Raw genomic sequence first — 24,078 nt, 5'->3', positions numbered from 1 at the left:
GATGCTGCTGCCCCCTACAGGCCAAGTGTCGAATTTTCTTAACTTTTGTATATTTTAAGACTTTTATGATATTGGCTAAAAAACTAATACATTTATTCTTGACTTTTTAAGTAAAAATAAATACCCCCTTTCAAATATTTATGATCCAACTTTTAATTTCATTGTTATAACGAGATATAGACTTTAAAAAACATTTAGACTAACTCTATTTTTTATTAATTTTACTGTAAAAGTCATTTGAAATTTAATTCTGTATCTTATAATGATAAGATATGTAGCCATTACCTTAGTTGGGAAAATCAAAATCAGAATTTTGACCTGAAGAGTCATAATTTCAATGTCAAAGTCATAATTACCACATTCAAACCAAAGGTTTTGACTTTTATAATATGAATATTCACATCAGATATAGACATGTATAACATTTAGACTCATAATTTCATTTTCAGTGTCACAATTTTTACATTCAGTATCAAAACATATTGATTATATATCCCACAAACAATGCGTTGGGAAATTTGTATCCCAATTAAATCCAGTAAAATCTACTGCAATCAATGACCTGCATGATATCAGCTTATTTTTACATTTATGTCAAAAGTATGTATAAACACAAGGCTGTTCTGTGAAGCCCTCATATTTCTATTCCAGGAATTTAGTGAAGAAGCTGTATCATGAAAGTATCTAATCATTTAACAAGCCATTTATAGCTAGAGTTAAAATAGAATGGTTCAGATCAAATTATATATATTAATGCGCTCAAATTATAGGATCAAATTTTGGTGATGGCAAAATCATGCTGTGGGGTTTCTTTTCTTCTGCATATACTGTAATTAAAGCTAACTGTGCTACTTAGAGCGGTATGTTGTAGTGAATTAAAATAAAAAAACAAATACATTTCTCCTTATATTAATCAAATTACACAGGTTTAAAGCTATTTTTCACAAGATAGGGTTTTTTTGTGTCTTCTTAGCTTGCACAGAATTATGTAGCTGAATCAATAGGATTTTATATTTACACTTTGTAATGCTCATATATCATGTCTGCAGGATAAACGAAACGTGCTTCCACCCAGGACAGACCATCTATTTGTATATCTGTGTGGTCAGGCCTCGGAAATTCCTCTGCCTGACACGACTCTGAGGAGCTTCTTCTTTACCTTTCCAGCAAAGGATCACATATCCAGTAGGGTCAGAGGGCTGCAGCCTGTCACTGATGAGTTCTTGTATGGCCCCTTTCAGACATGCACTCCTTCGCATTTATCTGATGGGAGCTGGACATGACGGCTTGGCTGCAAGTCTTTCACCCCAGGAATGTGAATCAAAAACTAGCTCAGGGTGGGTCTTCTTCTAATTTGCTTTAACAGATAATGCATGTCTGTATGAAACAGAGCTACATTTGTCTGAAACATTTTTTTTATGCGTTTCCAGATCCCAGACCTTTCTGATGTAAAAAAAAACCCCCCAAAAAACAAAAGAATGTTTGTTTAGGAGGGATAGAGCAAATCTGAGGAAAATGTTATTTTACTTTCCATTAAATCATAGTTTTTTTTTAATTATTGTTTTGATCACTGCTGCTTACCTTTATCAATGCTGCACTTTAAAAAAATGAAAAAGTCTATAGAGCTTTACTTAATGGATTTTTTTGTATCCACTAGTGTGTACAAAATGACAAAATAAAATCTGTCTAAGTTTAAGTCTAAAATTATGGTTTCAGAAGTTAAAAGAGATATTAATCAATCAAAAACAAAGTAAACAAGTAACATAATACTTTGTCTTAAACTTGGGACATCAAAACAGAAAAAAATAGCTGAATTTTTGCAGCTTTTGACAGGATACTTAAATAACATAAAGAGTTATCAATATTTTTCTCATAATCCCTTTAAATAGAACGCCAGTCAATGTTCTACTGCATTTTGCTCCATATTTATTTTGCACCTTTCCATATCAATGCACCATGACTTTTTCTCCTAAAATGTCTACATTCTTGATCATTGCTGCACTTTATAAATGGTAATGTTGATTTCACTTTTGAGAAATTTAGTTTTTAATACAAAAATGACAGAATTTCTCTAATTCTAAATCTTTATTTTTTTTGGTATTATTTATTAAATTGGTATACTAACTGTCATTTAGTGACTGTCAAACATAAAATATATCAAAATACTTTGTGTCATACTTTATACATTCTCATTTTTTAATCATATTTATAGATATTCATGAGTTATTTTTAATAAATGAAATATTGTTGGGGAAAAAAATAAGCATTTTGTTTAATTTCTTATAACATTTTCATGTTCTTAGCCATTTAGAGGGGAAAAAATTCATTATGTTGTATTTTTTCTTCATAAAGTTGACATAAATAGTAAATGAGTGAAGCCCTATAGGTGACTGTCATTATGCATACATTTAACATGCGCAGTTAAAAGCAGATAAAAATCATTGCAAACCCATATTTTCCTCTAATTAATTAAATATATATCAAAAAAATACAAAGCATCGCTTCTTTCTTGCAGAGGGGAGTTAATAATGTTTGACGCGTCTGTGACGCAGCGCCTTTCCTTCCCTAAAGTCTCCAACATCCACACGGAGCAGCATTTTCCCTCCTTCATCTCCTCCCAGATGAGTCTCCTGTTGGTCCTTAAAGGAACTGGATTTGGTAGGTTTCATCCTTAAATCTTTTCCTGTTGCTGTCCTGAACCGTTAAAAACGCTGAGGTGATTTTTTTCCGCTAAGTTTTGCGCAATCTGCGGTTATTAACGCGCGTTTATTTGGAGCGCGCGCTGCTGACATTCTAAACATTGCAGTTAAAGTGTTAAAGAATTCTGTTAATTAAGAGTCAAATCCTTATGAAAAACGCAAGCTGTGATTTTTTTTTTTTTTAATTTGTGGCAATTTTCGCTTCAGCTTTGTTTTTTGTTTTTTGGCAAATGTATGAAAATTCATGACTCTGTTTAAGGTTAACTTTGATTTAAACCAACCAAAAACACACTTACCCTGGAAAATGTCACACTTTTCTCTATCTATTTACAACCAGAGGTTTCAGCAAGTTATTTTATTTGATAGAACAACACAAAACAGAGCTTTATTGTGAAGATGAGGCTAAATGCAGGGGCGGAGCTAGATAGATAATTATACACATCAATAAACATCAGAGATGATAAATACAGACTTCCTGCTCTTTTCAGAGCTAGATTTTGTGTTATATGGGGTAAAGAGAGAATTATGTGTCTCTGCAAGTCATCTAGGAGTCTTCAGTTAAATCAAAGATAAATAACAATAAAAAAATGTATCAAATAATTAATTTATGTAGATATTAGTGCTTGTAAATATCAATTTTATGTAGAATGTTTATTGATAAAGTAGGTAATTCATGACGACGATGACTGATTTATGCTCCAGATCTCAAAACTGAGTTTTATCCACTATACCTTTTTTATCTAGAAATTACAGATGTTTAAATATATGCATATATTTGTTAGCAAAGGCTGTAGGAAAGTATAGTTAGTCTTTATTTAGAAAATATGGATGTTTTGCTCATTAATTTTCCTGTTGGAACAGTGTAGATTGACCCTGAGGTTCTAGCACCTGTCCGCTTTTGGCCTTATATAAAATTTCTGGCTAAATGATACATGTTGAACTGCATTCTACTAATTCAACTCCTAAAAGGTCAAATGCATGTGTATTTATTCACATAAAGATGAAAAAAAAAACCTTCAGACTTCAACTGCTTAATCATTTAAGTCTTGTCTGTGCAGTCTAACCAGATAATTAACATAAACTAATATAAATGGTGCTGCTAAGACATGGTCATCCCCCAGAATATTAACTTTATAATCTGTTCTTATCAGTTAAACAAACCTAACTCATCATACCCATCATAATGTATGGCGGCGTTAACGGCATGCTGTGGGACGCCGTACTAAGAATGGGATAGGGAAGGATCTTGGATATATATGGCTAAATTAAGGGCAGTTCTGGAAGAAAACCTTTTAGAAAGAGCAAAAGCATCCAATACTTGTGCAGAGTTTGATCTTCTAGCAGGGAAACTATCCCACGTAACGACAGACATGCTCAGCATGTGTTACAGCCAGACTCCACCAGGATCCTTTGTTTCCATCCCAATAACTCTTCAGCTGAGGTTACCTTACAGTTTTACTGATCCGGCGTTGGCAGGATATGATTCATGCTGTGGTTTGCTGTGGGGGCAAATAAAATGCCTCATAAACAGAACCTAATGGGGATCCAATAAATAGTCTGGTCATGAAATGACTAAATATTCCCCACATGATGAAGCCTAAGAAGAAAAACTCATATTAGGATTTTTTGCATACAGAGGGGCAGATAATTAGCTAGCATACTGCATATTATATATTGTTTCCCTTTTGTAATGTAGTAATGGTGGGATGAGATCAAAACGAAAACAAAAGATTAGTGTGACCGGAGTTAAGCCTGTGCCATGTGTGTCTGGTCTGCAGAGCAAAGCTGCCGAGCATCAAAGTCGGTCCTGGTGGTCGCATGTTATGCCGAGTTTACTTCTGACACCAACGACCAATGTGGCGCAGTTAGGCTTCATCTAAGGGATTTGTTCACTCACTTTTGACACGCGAGTCTGTGTCAGCTTTGAAGGTTAAGCATGTTAGTGGGATTGGCTGTACTGGATCAGTGAAGCAGGAAAACAATAGGGGAAACGTTAGGGTCCCACTCCTTTAAATGGAGCAACCACTAACTACACATTAAACTATGATTCAACTGTTTACTTTCTATGGAATTAACCAATGTCACCTGGTATCTACACTTTCAGTAGGGTGGGAATCTGGTAATTATCTTTTAAAACACAAAATCCCTCCTTTGACATGTGGAGATAATTAAACATCAAGACTGTCATTGTGTTTTTTACTGGGTTCTAGTTTGGAGGAAGGAAAGAGTATTTGCAGGTCCCTCTTTCTGCACCAACTGTTGTCCGCCTGTTATTTGTGCATCATTGACGTAAAATAATACATACTTTAAAACTATTACCTGATTTATATTTTGGGATAGATTGTAGAATCTATGTTACAACATGCTGGCTTCTTTGTTAATATAGCTACTCATTCAGCTATTGTCGCACCTTAAAGGTATAGTGGAGGACATGGAGCCAATTGGAAATGGAACAATAAAAATGTAATAGTATTGAAAACTATTAAAGGTAGTATTTGTCCTGTATTTTTGCTCAAATATGTGTATAAAAAAATTAAAATAACAAACGTTAAAATAACATCCATGTTAGTATAATAATGTTACACACCAGCAGTAAATATAGCTTTTTAAATTGAAATTAAAGCATCTATTTGGTATCATATGTTTTTCCTTAATTTTAAAAACCAATTGGATTAGATGGAAATAGCCGAGAAGCTAAAGCAAGCGTTAGGCTCAAATAAATGTGTTTAAACAAGCCCCGTTTTTTCGCTTAAAGTTATACCAACTAAATTCCATCTCTCTTCGGTCTCTGTTTTTATGTCTTGAAGATGTGAAGGCCTGGGTGGCCCTACATTTTTTAAAACTCAATGAAGACAAGACGGAGGTAATGATCTTTGGCAAATCCACTGCTGATTCCGTCTTGGCTCCTGGGCTCAGTACGTTAAGCCGGTTATTACTAATTTAGGGGTTAAGATGGATGCTGGTCTTAAAACGGAAGCGCACATCAGAGCCGTTATAAAGTCCAGCTTTTTCCACTTAAGGCAGCTAGCCAAAGTAAAACCCATTCTATCTAAACAACATTTTGAAACAGTGATCCATGCTTTTGTGACCACACGGCTGGATTACTGTAACTCACTTTATACAGGGGTCAGTGATTTGTATATTTCTCAACTTCAGAGGGTTCAAAATGCTGCTGCACGTCTTTTAACAGGTACACGGAAATTCGACCACATTTCCCCTGTTTTAGCTTCCTTACACTGGCTGCCAGTACATTTTAGGATTGATTTAAAAATTCTTTTATTTGTTTTTAAAACTCTTAATGGCCTTGCTCCTTCTTATCTGTCTGAGCTGTTGCATTCTTACACACCCTCCCGTTCCCTTAGGTCAGCTGATCAGTTGCTTCTGAGGGTCCCAAAGACAAAATGCAAGCTCAGAGGAGACCGTGCTTTTTCTGTGGCAGCTCCTAAGCTGTGGAATGATCTGCCTCTGAGCATAAGACAGACGTTTTCCCTTGCTGTTTTTAAGTCCCTTCTTAAGACTTATCTTTTTTCCTTGGCTTTTGGCACAATTTGAGAGGTTTTACTTTGTTTTATTCTTTTTGTATACTAATATGTATTTTACACTCGTTTTTTTTTTCTATTTTATAATTTTATTGGATTTTATGATTGTGTACAGCACTTTGGTCCTGTCCGGTGCATAAAGTGCTTCATAAATAAAGTTGGTATGGTATGGCTTAAAGGTATAGTGGAGTATTTTCTTTTTCTGGGTGGATCGTCAAAATAAGTGGTCCTCTTAATTGTCAATAATTCTGGTTATTTGTTTACCTAAGTCTGTCATACATACTCGTCCCCATATTCAGTTTAAGATGGTGAGTCTGATATGGTGGAAAAAAATGATGGAAAAGCTTGTATGACTGATGCAAACAGCAACTTTTAAACAGAGGAGAAATGGGCTCATGCACGCTCTCTTTACATTAATAGGCGTTCCCTCTCAGGAGCAGATACAAGGTTGTGCATGTGTTTTGGTTTTTTTTTTATAGTGGAGAGGGCTGGTCCATCCAGAAATTCATGAAAATCCTCCACTATACCTTTAATTACGGCGCTGGTTTTGACTAAATCTTGCTTGCTATAAAACCCTTTTCTTCATCCCTCTCTGGCCGTAATGAAATCTATTGTACCGTGCTTCTGCTCTTCTGTTCTGTTCCAACTTAAACAAGATTTCCCTACAAGGAAAGCCGGACACCAACCAAGGCGCTCAAAAAGGGGGGACTTAATCAAGTTGTCCTTTCAGTAGTAAAACATCTCATCTCGAGCTCTACAGCAACATTGTGGCAGGAGAAGCTAGATGAATGAATGGAAGCACTTAGATTAATAGACCTCTGAGGCCTTTCAAATAATCATTTAATTAATCCTGGCTTCCAGAGCAGAAGCTCTGTAAGAGAGGGGGTAACGGTAAAGGAACAATAGATTTAGGCACCAGATCTTTTTGTCTGCATGTTTATTAATTTTTAACATGTGGAAAAACACATTTTTATAGGAGAGTGTGATATTATGGTCTCAGATCCATAAAAGAGAAGCAATTAAATGTTTTTGAACTCTTTAATTACTGATAAATTGGTGCTATGTAATTAAACATTTTTCTTTTTGTTGTTTAGTTTTTTAAGGGTGCTATAATCTAATGGACATATGTTGAAATGTTAATTTTCAGGAATATTTATTGTACAATATAATAAAATTATGGTGAATAATTGCTGACCATTCAGATTAGTTAAGACAAGGACATTAAAATCATTTAAGGCAAGTAATGGTTGATTGTGATATCTTTGATTTTTTTCAGTTATGAAAACATCTTTAAGTGTATTTTGGAATTCAGTTTTAAATTTTGAGATCAAGTCAGTCTCTTTCTGTAAAACAGTTTTGTGCCTTAAGGTTTGAGAAAAACCCTTAGATGATTAAACAAACATTAAGGATTAGACGAAAAAATTTATATTAAGTTTTTTTCTAAATTATAACTTAAAACAATCTTTCTGGTTTCTGTTTCAACAATAGGTAAACATTTTAAATGCAAACAAGATTATGTAATGTATTAGTTAATATAACACTACCATATCCAACTAACCCAAAAAATGAACTTTACATGAAAAGTAATGCACAGAAATAAAAACATCCTGTGGCTCATAGTTTAAAACCTTTTCCAGTTATGTTTTGAAGCGGGTTGAAATTGCATGTGAATATTAGCTTGCATTTAAACATCTTTCATCAGTTTAGTTTTATTCTCTATGTGTGTTTTTCTTTTAGTATGTGTCGGGTTGGTTGAGGACCCAAATGTAGAGATGAGTTTTGCTGATTTAATGAAAAAATGCAACAGAAAAAAAAATCCAAGAACCAAAATACAGGAAACTAAAACCCAGGAGAGGTCAAGGGAAAACACACATGGAGCCATGTAACAACCAGAAACCAGCAAATTGTAACTGAACAGAAGGTGAATACATAGGAGACAGAAACAAAGGGAGGACTAATTAGCTGATAGGGAGCAAGTGTAGACAGAAGTAACTAGAAGGGGCTAAAGGAAAGGAGGCTAGCACAAGGGGGCAACAGACAGTAACTAAAAAAAAAAAAACACTGATTAAAGTGGAAGGGAAACGGCTGTTCCAAACATTTCAGTTCCAAATCCTCCCGGGTGGTGCACGACTTTACACGAGTGAATAAAGCTAATTTAATTGATCTTTTATCAAGAGGGCGGAATTGTTGTGGCGGAAGGTTCGCAAGCAAGTTTGATTGTGGCCGGTTTCTCGGAAACATCGTTGCTAACCAGTTAGCAACTTAGTGCTAGTAGGTTCCCAATGGGAAATTCCATTGGGACCAAGTGGCACTAAATTGGTGACTTAGCAACGACACCGTCAAGGAACTCTATGGACAGCAGAAATATGCAAGAGGAAGAGAGTTTAGTGTCGGAGGTCGAGGATGAGTCTCCTCCGTCTCCTTTCAATGGAGCGCTCTCAGAGCTCAGAGTATTAAGTTAAATGTTCTATCTTTTGTTACTGTTGTTCAATAAAAGTACGTTTTAAGATCATTTGAGGTGAGAATATTATACTTTTAAGCATCACTTTATGGTCTATTTACCGATTTAATGTGTAATTTAAAAAAAAGTTCCGATGTTGAGGTGACCGTGGCAACCAGCGGACTTCCGAGGGTAACTGCAGCCCGTCTGCAGCGGCCCTCTCTCGGCATAGCCGTGTGTGAAGTACCACTGGCTATGATGGTGATATTTTTGCTTTATTTGGCAAAATATTCATTTGTGTTTATCTGACTTTGTTAATTATTATTCCCCCACTAAATGAAAAAAGTCAGAATTTATTATTATTTAGAGACTATTAATAACAGGAGGTGAAATGCAGCTCCAGACGAGCCTAGCGTGTGGTGATGTCACGAGTACGTTTCCGTTCCAAATTCACCCATATTTATGCTGCGTACTCCCGTTCTTCCCCAGTCCACATTTTCCTGTGTTCTTCTCAAGAACAAACTTGGCGAAGACACGAGTCCGTACTCGCGTTCTAGTGAACTGAGAAACAGTCAACAATTTGCTCTCCAACTATACACCTGTAACGTTCACCACTACTCAGCGAAGATTCTTATTTGAACCATTGCGTATATTAGCTGTGACATATGAATCAAGATGCTATGACCAAAACAATCTATTGACAGATGACTGTTGATGTATGATTGGCCGAATTTAGGTGTACAGGCTGATGTATAATTAACTGGCCTGCATAAGATAACGGAAAAAAGTTTTTTTTTTCTATAGACATTTTTTCATAACTTTTCGGCCAATATAGTCTGATAAAGGGTACATTTATATACATGTTTAAGGCAGAATGATTTGACATTTAAATATGATTTCCCTACGACTTTAAATATAACAAAAATATTGAAGAAAAAAAAAACAATGAACAAGAAAAGAGAGAATAACATAAATCAAAGCGGAACTGAAAACTTGAAAATTAACTCAAACAGAAATCCATATAGAGCACAACCATGACAGTATGTTCTTGTCAAAGAGCGTAATTTGGTTGAAAGCAGGTTTATTTAAGTTAAAATATCCTTCAGCAAACTGCACTAAAATAAGTGTTTGATTCCCCTATTTTAAGTATCTATGACAAACTTACAAAAATAAACCTGACTTAATTTTTTTCTTTAGTTCTGATCCAGTTATGTTGCCTTTTATAATTGTGGAGCCTTAGAAGCTTTATGATGTTATTAAATTATCTTTGCAGCTTGGTAACATACAGATTACGTTTAAAGAGATAAGAATTAATGTGAGCTCTAGTTCCGACCATAGCATGGATCAGTTTTACTGGAGCATGTTTAATGCAAAGAAAACAAGCATTTATAAGCCCACAGCCTGGCACAGTGCCTGGGGATAAAGTACAAAGAGAAGTCAGAGCGATCTGATCTCAGAGCTGCTCTAACTGAGTAAAAGGGGGTAAAACCAGGTCAGGTGGTGTTTAATTCAGTGGCTGACATCTCTTAGTGTTCATTTGTTGGGGATTACTCTGTATCTCTATATGTAAGTAGAGACCAATACTTTAGATTTCATTGTGGAAAATAAAAATTTACTTTTATTTTATCATTATTTTGTGTTTATTTGCTAAGATTATCCAAGTACATGCATAAATCTTTAAAGCATATGCTCAATCAGTGCTAAGTGGACATTTCAATTACTGCCTTCTCAGTTCTGATACTGTCTTTTTTACTGTATCAAAGTAAAAAAAAAAAAAATGTTAATATAACATCCATATTAGTATAATAATGTTACATACCAGCAGTAGAAATAGCTTTTTAAATTGAAATTAAAGCATCTATTTGGTATCCTATGTTTTTGCTTAATTTTAAAAACCAATTGGATTAGATAGAAATAGCCAAGAAGCTAAACCAAGCGCTAGGCTCAAATAAATGTGTCCCGTTTTTTCTTCTTCGCTTAAAGATATAGTGCAGTATTTTCTTTTTCTGGGTGGATCATCAAAATAATTGGTCCTCCTATTTGTCAATCATTCTGGTTATTTGTTTACGTAAGGACGTCCTATGTGCTCGTCACCATTTTCACTTACAGATGGTGAGTCTGACATAGTGGAGAAATTGCAAATCTTCTTTTGGAAAGTAAGTTTGTATGAGCGATGCAAACAGCAACTTTTAATCCACTCGTATTAAAGCTACAGTGTGTAACTTTTAGCGACATCTAGCGGTCAGACTGCAGACTGCAGCAACATGAACATCTCCCCCCCACCGCTTCTCCCCCCCAACAGTACGGCGAGCGTTACGGGACAAAATGTCTTCCACGACGTCCGCATCCCCTACCTTCTCAAGTGATGAGGTTTGTTTACATAGATAATTTTACAGATAGTATTTCATTAGTCTGTGTAGGGTATAGATTTCATGTAGACTTAAGATAATAAATATACCCGTTATTTTTTCTACATCGTTGTGACGTTTTGGCGATCTCGCAATCGCTAGTTTGTTGGCTCTGCGCTGCCGTAGCGCAAAGATGTCTGCCTCCATGGCTGCGAGACCCGCTCCTATGTAATTATAAAATAACGAATTCTAAGGCAACGCAAATATTAAGGTTAAGAGGCTGAGCTCGTAGATGATGATAAATAACATAGTTATGTATAATATATTACATTTCTGACTGTATATCCCTGTAATTATTACACACTGTAGCTTTAAAACCATTCAAGAGCGTGCACAAGCCCATTTCTCCTTGTGCACGCTCTTGCACGACTTTAATACGAGTTCCCTCTCTGGAGTGGGTACAGGGTTGTGCATGTGCATTTTTTTTTAAAGTGGAGAGGGCGGAAATTTTCAACAATTTGCAAACATCCTCTACTATATCTTTAAGTGTCTCCTATAAAAACTTTGTTATTCCAACTGTGTCAAAATAAAGTCATCAACCAGGCCAAATTTAACTGTGATCCATTGAACTTGTGTGCGTGATTATAACATACACGTTTCTTTCTTTCAAAGCCTTTCAACGGCAGCAGTGTTGATGCAGACACATGATGGAGGCCTGGCCAGGCATGGCCTGGATTCTGGTGCTGTTATCAGTTTCTGATTGGATGAAAATTGCACAGGGTCGGGACTTTACCATGAAGGACATCGCTCGTCTGCATCCTTCAAGTAGGGCCATGGTGTCGGCTAATAATGCAGATCTACCGCCTTTTCTCTGTGTTTATATTATCTCTATTTCTTTATTCAGAGATTTAGAAGGCATGGTGATGACTTTTCCTGATAAATCTGAATAATGGATGCCACTTGAGAAGGGAAGCTAATATATTTGAGAGAACATTTCAGGGTTGTTTATATCAATGAGGTTGTGTCAAATACCTGTGAAGAGTCAGTGTCATACCTTTTTTTTAATCTTATATTTTTAACCTCATACATAGTATTAAATTAAATGTAAAGAGTTACAAAGCTAAGTGCAGAACAGGTGGTATGCATACCATATCCCCACAACAAAGCAAATGTAAAGCAAATTTGTTTTCAAATTTTTAGCAAGGCTTTTCCTTCTTTTAACCAATTAATGTGATACAATATTTTCAGCTTTGTTTAATGTAGTCTTTTTCCTGTTCCAGAAGGTGTTACACATCCAGTTCTTACAACACTGACGAAAATATTGTTACACTAAACATTTAGGCTCCTCCAGACAAAAATGCAAATAAATCAGTGCATCATCATTCTGTTAATTAATTCTGTTGCTTTGCATTTGCTGCAGAAAGTACGTCTGGCAGTGTTTCTGTTTTCCAGCATCTTGTTCCAATCTTCCCAACCCGACAAGGCCACTCTGTGACCAAACAGTTTTTAGTAAATAATAATTGGATTATAAACAGTTGGTGGTAGAGCATTTTGCAGCACGGTTTCTGTTCTTCTTTGTTAACCGCTAAGTCATTTGTTAAATTTGTAGGTGAAAAGGGGGAGTTTAACATGGCCAGGCAAATACAAGGATAAAATTGTTGCGTAAAGTTCACATCTGTAAACAGAACAAAACTCCAGGCACCAAACAGACTAGGAGGTGAACTCTCTATAAAAACTCTGACTTTACAGCAATGCCTTTATTACCTGAACCTTTCAGTCTGAAATACAAATTCATACATTTTATTGTGATTTTATGCCATAAAACAAAACAGAGTAGTGGGTATATGAAATGGTTTCAAGCTGTTTATGTTAATCAAAACACAAAAATGTGGCTTGCATTATGTGTCAGTTAGTTTTTCTATGAAACACCCAAGTGAAATCCAGCATAACCAATAATCCTCAAAGGTCTCATTATTGGTAAACAGGGTGTGTGGTTTGTATTTTATTGTTAGAGGTTTTATTTAGAAAACCATCATTTATTTAGTTCTTGTTAAGCACTAGCTGTTTTTGTCTGTCGCATAAGGCAATAAAATTATTTAAAAGTTGTGGTTCTAATGCGACATGAAGAGTTCAAATGTCATAACCAGTGGCGGTTCTAGACTAAATGTACCAGGGAGCCAGGGTGTTTTCATGGGGGCACAGAAAAGCATGAAATAAAAAACAGGGCAAGGGTTTCAAATATATTAAGAGAGCTGCATGAAGGGAAATTTCTATTCAGGTAGGTTTAAGGAAAATTCTATTACTTATGAGGTCAATATACATTCATAATTTAAGAATTGTACATATTTTTTACTAAATTTAAGTTAAAATTTCCGTTTTCTATAAAATCTGAATTAGAACTCAAGAAAAACTGATAAATTCAGCTGTATAAATTTTTAAATTTATTTTGAAAAAAAAAACAACCATTTAGCAGATGAAACCTGGGATTCTAGCTGCATGGAGTGAAATTTCTATTCAGTTAGGTTTAATAAAAATTCTATTTCTTATTAGGTCAATATACATTCATAATTTAGGGATTTTACATATTTTTTCACTTAATTTACGGTAAGTAAAAATGACATATTTTCCAAAAAATCTGAATTAGAACTCAAGAAAAACTGATAAATTCAGCTGAGTATTTTTTTTTTTGTTTTGAAAAAAAGAAAAGCATTTAGCAGATGAAAACTGGGAACCTACAGTATCTTAATACCAATGAAGCTATCACCTTATTGTTTTTAAATAATTAGTAAAACATAATTTTTAAAGAAAAAAAAATGAAATATCAGTAACTATGTTCCAGCGTATATCATCATTAGAAATTCTTTTAAGTATTATTTCTTCAGTACAAGGGCCAGGACATGATCTACAGGGGTACTGGCCCCTTTTGGCCCCTGTCTAGAACCGCTGATGGTCATAACTGATAACCGTTCAAAAGAAAATCCATTCATGCATTGTAAATTTTAAAACTAAAACAGAAATGCATAACATTCGCAAGAAAATATGTATGAGCAGGCAAAATATTCTATGTGTACCGGATGTTTTTTTACCTAATATTCATGCTAAAATGAGCTGAAAAGTCATGTAAACATGATTCAGTTATGTCTGCATCCCCTTAGCCACTCCTCACCCCGGCGGCTTCAAGTGTTTTACATGTCAAGACGCTGCAGATAACTACGAGTGCAACCGCTGGGCCCCAGATGTTTACTGTCCAAAAGGTAAAGGTTTACTTTTTTTCTTTTAAATCATGCGTTTCTGCTGATCAGATTACTAATCAGAGGAGTTTCCCTTCAGATACCGGCTACTGCTACACGCTCCACATGATGGATAACCATGGAGACAGCGTTTCTGTGACCAAGCGTTGCTCCACCTTAGAGAATTGCCGCTTCACTGGCTGCATCAACATCACCCATAATGGCTTCCAGGTACGTGCGGAAAGATTGATTTAGATGCCTTTTCTACGTTTTTTCAGCTTTGCAGATGATCCCCTCTCCTCTGACAGGTGTGCACGTCGTGCTGCGAGGGTAACATCTGCAATGTGCTGGTACCCAGGAATGACAGCAGCGCAATGTTCTCCTTCCCCACTCCTCTGGGCAGCTCGGGTGGCAGGCTGCTTCCTGCTGTGCTGCATTTCTTCCCCCTCGTCATCATCAGCAGCTGCTGGACATGTTTAAGAGTCAAATAATTCAAGTTTATCAGACTCAGTTTTTACTCTTTTTGTTATTTAAAACTGTAACACTTAACTGTAAATGTTTTTTGTATGGCATTTTACCAAGCTGTCAGGGGAAGTTTAGCTCAATTTATAAAGTAAAAATTTACCTTTAAAGGCAATATGTTTGGATTTTATGATGCACAGAGAGCTTCCTTTTTTAAAGATTTGTTTTCTTTCCAAACTTAACTTAAACTGGTGTGATCAGGTTGGAGGTTAATTTCATTGGTATTAAACTAAAGGGGGCCAAACACACATGCTTGCCACATTTGACAGAAAATCCAAGAAAAGTTTATTTAAATCAGGATTTTCACTTGTTTACTATTTTCGGTTAATAATATGAAATCCCAATGACATACATTGAGGTATTTGGCTGTAATGGGGCGAAACTTTTACCGATTTTGGTACCTTTGAAAAGCAACATAAGAGCAGGGCAAGGAGTTCAGTTTGTGTCTAAGTTCTTGGGAAAATAAAAAACCAACTAGTTTAGCTCTAATTTTAGAGCAATTTAGGAACGTCTTCAGTTACATGATGTATAATGCTTCATTTAGACCACATTTCTAATCTCTCATTTATTGACCAATTTGATAATCTCAATAATAGTCAGTATTTAACAAGGTTCCCTCTCATTTTAATTACTTTTAAACACAGATAAACAGAATTCTCCAGCAGGTTTGTAGGACTTCCCAAATGTCATGCAGTTCAAAAAGAAGCTACATTTCAGGCATAACTTGAAACAATTGAAGATCTTTCAAATAAGTTTATTTTAAGATGAAAACTTTAAACATATTTAAGAATTTTTTCATGATTAAAACTGAGATGACCTGATTAATATGGAGGACCAACTGTGCCATATTTAAAAATAAATACAGAAATAAATAAATGCTCTATAAATAAATAAGCATACAATTAATTGCCACCAAAAATACAGTAGAAATAAAAATATACAGTGAGACATAAATGTATATAACTCTTAATTAGCTTCTTTATTTGCCTTTGTAATATTTAACCTATTTATTTTTTTGTCTTTTATAATCTTCAACTTTATTTTTTAATTACCTATATTTTTAAGTATTTATTTATGTGCATGTTATAATATTTTTGTCTGTTTTATTCTTCCTTTGTATTTTTTTTACCTTAGTTATTTCTTCAACGCTATTTATTTCTGCCTCATTATGCACATGAGGAGGGGGCGTGTCCTAGATAGTCAACTTCTGCTCATTGGTTGGCTTGGCGGCCCATCTTCTTAACTCAGAGCTCAGAGTACTAAGTTAAATGTTCTCTTTTCTGTTGCTGTTGTTCAATAAAAGTACGTTTTAAGATCATTTGAGGCGAGAACATTGTACTTTTAAGCATCACCATATGGCCCATTCACCGATTTAATGCGTAATTTAAAAGAAAATGTTCCGAACTTGAGAGGTCCGCGGCAACCAGCGGAGCTCGGAAGCTAATGGCAGCCAGGTCTAACCGCAGCCCGTCTACAGCAGCCCTCTCTCAGCATAGGACCGTTGGCTATGATGGCGATTTTTTTGTAGCATTTGCAAAAGGCGAGGACACGAATCCCTACTCGCGTTCTAATAACTTCAGACTCTCCTTTCCTTCTGTAGATTCGACCGATGCAGTAGAATGATAACCAACCAATAAGCAGAAGTTGACTCTCTAGGACACGCCCCCTCCTCATTTGCATGAGACAGAAATGTAAAAGGGCAGGCAGAAATAAATAGCGGCGAAGAAATAACTAGGGTAAAAAAAAATACAAAGGAAGAATAAAACAGACAAAAATATTATAATAAATACTTAAAAATATAAGTAATTAAAAAATAAAGTTGAAGATTATAAAGGACAAAAAAATAAATAAGGTAAATATTACAAAGGCAAATAAATAAAGAAGCTAATTAAAAGTTATATACATTTATGTCTCACTGTATAATTTAATTTCTACGTACATTTATTTGTTTATTGTATTTTTGGTGGCAATTAATTGTATGATTATTTATTTATTGCGCATTTATTTATTTCTGTATTTATTTTTAGATATGGCACAGTTGGTCCTCCATAGGTTAATACTTTTTACGCCCCTGCAGAAACCGTACTTTCCATAGTCAGGCACATAGATGGAAGCATTATGCTTTGGGCTGAGTGGGAATCAAATATTTCAAATCCATCAAAACTATATCTAACTCCTGTATCTTAGTTAGGAAACTAAACTTACAAAATCGGGAGGGTTAAATTTTAATTTCCCCTTTTTGTTGAGTAATACATCTTTGGATCACAAAAAACAAACACAAGGTGACTGCATCCTGAAGAGAACCCATTTTATTTGCAGTGTGGTACGTCAATAGAAGTTGTGTTTGCTAGAAGCAACAGTAGTCCACGTTGTTGTAAAATGTCTTTATGACCTGATATTGTTCCAGCCAAAACTTTCTGGTGGTTTTAAACCTTTTACTGTTTCTGCAATTTATAATCACCTGGAAAAGATTATTTCATAAATACAAATATTAATCTCTTAAAATATTAACACTTTCTACAGGCTGAAAATATTGCAAAGTTGATGCTTTGCTGAGTGTGAATCACCCTGGATGTAGTGAAGGACAAAACAGATTTGTGAGGGGGGGTCCTATTAGCACAGGGATGTCCTTACAGTACATGTTCCAGTCAGACAAGGTTTTAACACAAACTAGCAAAATCAAACATCTCTGACAACAATTTGAGGCATTCTGTGCAGATTTTCTGGTGTAAAACATTAAAAAATAAGCCTATTCTTCATCATCGAATGCGTTTGATAGTCCTTGGAGTCTGGTAATAGCAGCACTGTTAGTAGGTGCGTTGGTGAAAACGGTCCCAACGAATAAAGGCGTCCCCCTGAGGATGTGGCGAATGACAGTGCAGGAGCCCGACACTTCGATGTGGAAACCCAGATGTCTGAGCTGCTCCTCTGGACTCAGCGCCGCCACACTTGAGGGAGACGCAAAGAACTGCAGGAGAACCAATTTATATCGTTACAGATCTCAAAGAGACAGATTTCAATTTCCTTTTTGCAGATTTATAATATCTAGATTTAGATCTGAAGGAAAAAAACTGATGTTTTTAGAGAATACATTTCCCTATATATATATATATATATTTCTTTTTTTATTGGAAGCACAAAAGTTTAAAATAAAATTACTGTGGCTATTTATTTAAGTTTAATGAAGGATCAGGCTTTAAATAAGCAAATTGATATTAAGGAGACGTATGAATAAATAAAGGGAGAAACTTAATAATGAACATAAAACAACAGATGAATAATAAAACTTATATGTACCGTAATCTTTGGACAATAAGCCACAACTTTTTTTTTACAAGCTTTAAACCCCTGCTTCCTCATTGTCCGATACGGCTAGTAAGAGGATTTGTTTTTGGTTTGTTCTGCTGTTGTACGGCACTACTTTTCCTGGCGGAAGGCATGTGATCAGACAAAGTATCCATGGAAAAGAGTGGTATGTTGCTTACATGTCTGTCCGCCAGGCAAAGTAGTGCTGTACGATTTAGTGCTAAAAAGAAGCAACTGCATCCACTTGATTTCAGTGTGACTTGTGCTTTAAAGTGACACTACGTGTTCAGTGGGAGGCGTGGATGACGAGAGACGATTATTAATTCATCAAAACTGGTCGCGTGCAAAAAGCATGTTTTGGCCAAGTCTGCCAGGGGATTCATACAGCATGGAGGAGTGTCAAAACATCCTGAAAACCAACAGATTTCAAAGGGCAGGACTGCAGTGTGACAGTAGGAGGACACAAAGGTAAGTGTTCCCAAACAGCCATCTCTTTCCTGACAATCCCCTTTGAGCATATTCTCTTACAATTGGTAATTAAACATTGAAACAGGTGCTGCTAATTTTAACTTGTGCGTTTAATATTCAGTTGGAACATCTGCTAGAAATGACCTGCACTACTTTGTTTCACTCGACTATTATAGGTTGTATGTGCTGACATAAGTGCAATAAAAAAAAAAAGGAAAAGCACTTACAGCCTCTCCTGTTGCCGGGTTAATAAAGTCGGCCCAGTATCCTGCCGTCCACAGGGCGAAACACATCTCCTTAGCTCCGCTCACAAACTGCAGCAAGGCCATATAAACGGGTTACAGCTGCTGCTTTATACCCCATAAAGCAAACAATAGGCGAGATGCAGGCTCACCTTATGAAGCAGCTGGTCTTTGTCCGGCTCTGCTGACGCCTCGTCCCTCTGATTGGTCCTCTGTGTTACAGTCACGACTGTGATGGAGGCCGTGGGCGCCGAGGGGAACATCAGCTCCAGTTCTGAGACGGATACTTTGGTTATTAAAGGCAAGTGAAGCTGTAAACGAGGAAGCGCCTTAACGTTCTCTTACCTTTCCTTAACAGCTCAGGGCAGGAACTGATAGAACAATCTGTGTCTGTCTGGTTAAAGTATTGCTCAGCTTTGTGAACTCTTGTGGATAAAGGCCCTAATTTCCCCTGTTGATCAAAAAAACGTTATCGGTGAAGAAAAGAAAACTAAACTACAATATTTTAAAACTATGCTTTTTATAAATGCATATATTAAAATCAGACTTCATGCAAAGTAGCATATTTAACAGTATATTAAAAAATAAATAAAATTTAACTGAATTTTATTCAAGCGTTTACATGGAACTCGTTGACAAACTGGGCCAGTATGAAGTGATGTCTCTCTGTGCTGTTTGGAGTCGCCAGTACGTCAGGCACCGTCCTGTTAACCGGAGCCTTCTTTTGATTTCCCATTCCCTCAAGGTGGCAGTCAAACCCTGCGTTACCCGGCAACTGGAAGCGCTGGTCCTGAGGTCCGAACGGTCCCATGTTCTCATCTGGCCACACAGTCCTGGGACCTGTAGACACAGAATCACAAATTAAGGTTTATTGAGCCTAAATTCGCTCTCAATCTGCAGGTTTACTAGTGGTTCCTAGAATTTCTAAAAGTAGAATGGGAGGCAGATCTTTTAGTCATCAGGCTCCTCTCCTGTGGAACGAACTACCAGTTTTAGTCCATGCGGCAGACACCCTGTTTACTTTTAAGGCTAGGCTTAAAACTTTCCTTTTTGATAAATCTTATAGTTAGAGTGACTCAGGTTATCCTGAGCTATCTCTATAGTTATGCTGCTATAGGCTTAGACTGCTGGAGGACATAGGGACCCCTTTTTCTTCATTCTATCTCTATTCTCCCACTCTGTAGAATCTGTTAGTTCAATCTCTAACGTTCTGCTCCCTCTGCTTTTTCTCATAGTAGCTTCCCCTCCTCTGTTCCTGTTTGGCAGTGACTCCATCCTGGAGAGAAATATCAGCTGTGCTGCTGCACACCTTTGCTTATAGATGTTGGAGATTGGCCTGTTTTCCAGTGTAGTCCTGTTTTTCCGGCCGTGGCTGCCTGAATGTGCTCTCTTCGTCCTCTGCTCGGAGCTCGTCTGCCTGGCCGTGTGTTTCCTGGACGGGGCCGCCTTTTACAGCTGCTTTTTTGTATCTTCTGTTTCCTTGAACCCCAGTCGGCCTCACCCCCGGCTCACACCGACTCCGGTCTTACCGTTGCGGTGCGGTGGGTGCAGCGCCGCAGTGATTCCAAGTCATTAAAAAGACGTAAACCTCTCTCACCGGCTGCTGAGCTGTCCGGCTGTGGTTACTGAGACACTCCGGCGCTGTAGAAAATTCCGCAAGAAAGCTATCCTTGCGGCGTGCCGGAGCGCTCCGCAACAAGCTCTCGCAAATATCCTTATTTGGGCCGTGTTATCGCGTGAAGTTACGTGAACTCAAGCGAACTTCTGTTCTCGCGAGTTAAATCTCCGGACCTGTTGCCGGAGCCGCAAGGCCGCACCGCACCGTAGTCAAAAGGGCGGTGTGAGAGGGGGTGTGCGGGAGTTGCGGTCTCCGTCGGCTCGGTAACCGCACCGGAGCCAGTGTGAGCAAGGGGTCAGCAGATGGTCGCTCACACAGAGCCCGGTTCTGCTGGAGGTTTCTTCCTGTTAAAAGGGAGTTTTTCCTCTCCACTGTCGCTAGCATACTTAATGTGAGGGATTGCATTTGAGTCAATGAGTCAATGCAATCAACTGGTTTTCCTTAGATAGAAAACTTTGAATCAATTTGACTGTATGATCTGGTTGAACTGTAAAGTGCCTTGAGATGACGTGTGTTGTGAATTGGCGCTATAGAAATAAACTGCATTGAATTGAATGAAAACATCGTGTTCCAGAGTAGAATCCAGTCTGTCTCTGACAGCATATTTGACTCCATTTGCACAGGGGATATAAAACGTGTTATGATATAAAACAGCATCACAATAAAACCTTTTAGCTAAAGCTATAAGGGGATGAACTGCTTTAAGGTATCTGAAAAAAAGTATTTTATATAAACCACATGACAGTAAAGAAACTTCTCAAAAAAAAAACAGACTTCAAGTGCTGGGCCAAAACTCGGATCACTAAGTATGACCAACAAACTGACATATCCTCCGGGAAACCTGAGAACATCATGCTGTGGGCTTACACTTTTTTACAGGGTTTTCCTTTTTTGCTTTTTCAATGTGATCCGCGTTACAAACTGTTTTGATCAAAGCCCTCTGCTTTTTGCCCGAATGAGGCTGATTAGAAGGGATCTCCATTTAAAGCATTACACTGACTCCAATCATAAATAAAAACTAGATTTAGTATTATCAGTTAAAGGTATAGTGGAGGATGTTCTTTTTCCAGCTGGATCATCAAAAATAAGTGGTCCTCCTAATTGTCAATTATTCTGGTGATATGTTTATGTCCTATGTGCTCGTCCCCATTTTCATTTAATGGGCGTTCCCTCTTGGAAGCAGGTACAGGTTTGTGCATGTGCATTTTGTTTTAAAAAGTGGAGAGGGCAGGTCTTTTAAAAATTTGTGAAAAACCTTCACTATACCTTTGTGTTGGATACAATTGCTCCATAAGCGTCAACAAACAAAAGAGGAACAATTATGGCCCTTGAAGGTCCCTTCAGATGTAATTATTGACTGACTGTTTGCATTCATGTCTCACCTGAGTCGGCAGGTGACACGGCGATGTACGGCTCATCAGGGCTGGCAGCTGAGAATGCTCTGCTTCTTCCAACCCTGAGAGAAGTTAAAGCTTGTCGGCCAGCAGTCGGAGACAGGACCAACCTTCGACCACACAGCACCTGCAGCGGAACAAGGCCCATATTTAGCAACATAAAACTAAAGTACAAATGCTACTCTCTCTAACCTCAAACTCTGCTCTACAGTTTAAGAAATAAAAAAAGCTCAATTTTGCCTTTGTGCTTGATTAAAATTTTAAGGATTTTTTTCTGGCTTTAAAGCTTGAGACTAAATATTTGTTATTGTTATTTAGTCTCTTAATATTGCGACTTTATTTTTGCGATATTGAGACTTTATTCTCATAATATTACGACTTTAATCTCGTAATATTACGACTTTATTCTCGTAACATTGCGACTATATTCTCGTAACATTGCGACTATATTCTCGTAATATTGCGACTATATTCTCGTAATATTGCGACTTTATTCTCATTATACTGCGACTTTATTCTCGTTATATTGCGACTTTATTCTCTTAATATCGACTTTATTCTCTCAATATCACGACTTTGTTCTCGTAAAACTACGACTTTATTCTCTTGATATTGCGACTTTATTCTCATATTACGACTTTATTCTCATAATAATGCGATTTTATTCTCATAATTTGTGACTTTATTCTCATAATATTGCGACTTTATTCTCATAATATTGCGACTTTATTCTCATAATATTGCGACTTTATTCTCATAATATTGCGAATATATTCTCATAAAATTGCGACTTTTTTCTCGTAATATTGCAACTTTAATCTCTTAATATTGCGACTTTATGCTCGTAATAACATAACTTTATCCTCATAATATCAGGACTTTATCCTCATAATATTACGACATCATTATCATAATATTTTGACTTTATTCTCATAATATTACGACGAAAAAAAATTTCTGTAGCCTGGCCCTAATACTTGTACCATATAAATGTCCTTTTGCACCATTATTTTATTAAACCAGTTTTCCTTTTTCTCCGATACAGTTTATTTGCTGATCATTGTTGCACTTTATAATAGTAATGATAGTTACACTGTTGTAAGCAAATTCATTTTGTTTTGTAGACACTCAGTGTAAACAAAATGACAATGAAGTTTGTCTAAGTCTAAGTCACCAAATCCTTAAAGATTTCATTTGCAAAATAAAAAGCCCCAAATTTCGGAACTCTGTATGTTTAAAGTGGAGGACATAACATACGTTATCATGCAATTAGAAAAATATGTTTTTGATTAGAAATGCTTATTGTGTTCTTATATTAGCATAACAAACAGCCAAATTCAGATATTCAAGGTGAAAATAAGTCACTTACACTGCTTGACATTATGACGCACCGCCTTCACCTTACAACCTGTTGGTTAGAATAAAAACATATATTTATAAAAATAAGTTAGGAGCAATCCCACGGGATGAGATTGACATCACCTTCACCGTGCTAACAGAGCTAACTAGCAACATCAGCGAAGCATGATGCAACAACAAAGAGTACATCAGATATAAGGGAATTTAAAGTCAAAGGAATGCCACTAGTAACTAAAAAGATTATCTAAAAATACATTAAAAGTACTTATAACTTTCAAAAAATTGGTCATCTTAAAAATATGCTAAAAGTAGCTAAAAACCCTCACGGCTAGCTATGTAGCTGTTAGCAGCGGTTAGCCATTTAACAGGAAATTTGTTTTGACATTTGCCCACTTCAACGTTAAAAGCCCCAGAAAATACAAACAATCTTGCCTAACATAATTTAAACGAAGTCTGTGTCTAAACGCTTGCATTACACACGTTTTTTGCTGTTTTTTTACCTTACAACTTCCCCGACGACTACCTTCTCAAAACATCGACGGCAACCACCGAGGGTCTAAAAGCAGTTAGCGTTTGTGTAACCAAAACACAAGTCATAGAATTGCGTGAATTGCACGTACGTCAATGGTTCCGCCATATTGTGAGTGGTACACACCATGGGTGCCCAAAATGTGGTTTACAGGCCAATTATGACCAAAAGATCAATTTGATTAACGCCTCCAGAAGTTTCCATGATTAGTATGTTTAAAACTATTTTTTCCACACCCTGAAATGTTTTACTTTCAAATATTAAATCAAACAGTTAAGATTGATGTTTTGGTTTGTCTCCAAAAAGTGCCTGATTTATGTTTTTCATTGCCTCTGGACATCATTTTAATGATAAAATTTGTAGTGATCTATTTAAAGTGGCTGA

The 24,078-nt window shown here is 36.5% G+C and overlaps 2 protein-coding genes across 2 annotated transcripts; one reads left to right on the top strand and one right to left on the bottom strand.

Annotated features, from left to right (window-relative positions):
- The first annotated feature begins 1,254 nt into the window (after positions 1 to 1,254).
- Positions 1,255 to 14,747, top strand: LOC119796987 (ly6/PLAUR domain-containing protein 6-like). Its single transcript, XM_038305798.1, has 5 exons — positions 1,255 to 1,337; positions 2,516 to 2,658; positions 14,182 to 14,280; positions 14,357 to 14,487; positions 14,565 to 14,747. Exons 1-5 carry the CDS (start codon positions 1,267 to 1,269, stop codon positions 14,745 to 14,747), a joined length of 627 nt encoding a protein of 208 aa, XP_038161726.1. The 5' UTR covers positions 1,255 to 1,266.
- A 2,322-nt stretch (positions 14,748 to 17,069) lies between these two features.
- mmadhca (metabolism of cobalamin associated Da) lies at positions 17,070 to 23,751 on the bottom strand. The gene is made up of 8 exons (XM_038305777.1): positions 23,666 to 23,751; positions 23,176 to 23,214; positions 21,795 to 21,933; positions 19,417 to 19,634; positions 19,140 to 19,245; positions 18,947 to 19,068; positions 18,780 to 18,866; positions 17,070 to 17,746 (listed from the first exon to the last, which is right to left on the bottom strand). The coding sequence occupies exons 2-8, from the start codon at positions 23,185 to 23,187 to the stop codon at positions 17,528 to 17,530; spliced, it is 903 nt and encodes a 300-aa protein (XP_038161705.1). The 5' UTR covers positions 23,188 to 23,214; positions 23,666 to 23,751; the 3' UTR covers positions 17,070 to 17,527.
- Between the last annotated feature and the right edge of the window lie 327 nt (positions 23,752 to 24,078).

This window comes from Cyprinodon tularosa, unplaced genomic scaffold (genome assembly GCF_016077235.1).
Source record: "Cyprinodon tularosa strain WSP-4 unplaced genomic scaffold, ASM1607723v1 ctg564, whole genome shotgun sequence".
In the NCBI taxonomy this organism is placed as follows: domain Eukaryota; kingdom Metazoa; phylum Chordata; class Actinopteri; order Cyprinodontiformes; family Cyprinodontidae; genus Cyprinodon; species Cyprinodon tularosa.
Note: the sequence above shows the minus strand (reverse complement) of the source record. Positions and strands in the feature narration are given on the sequence as shown.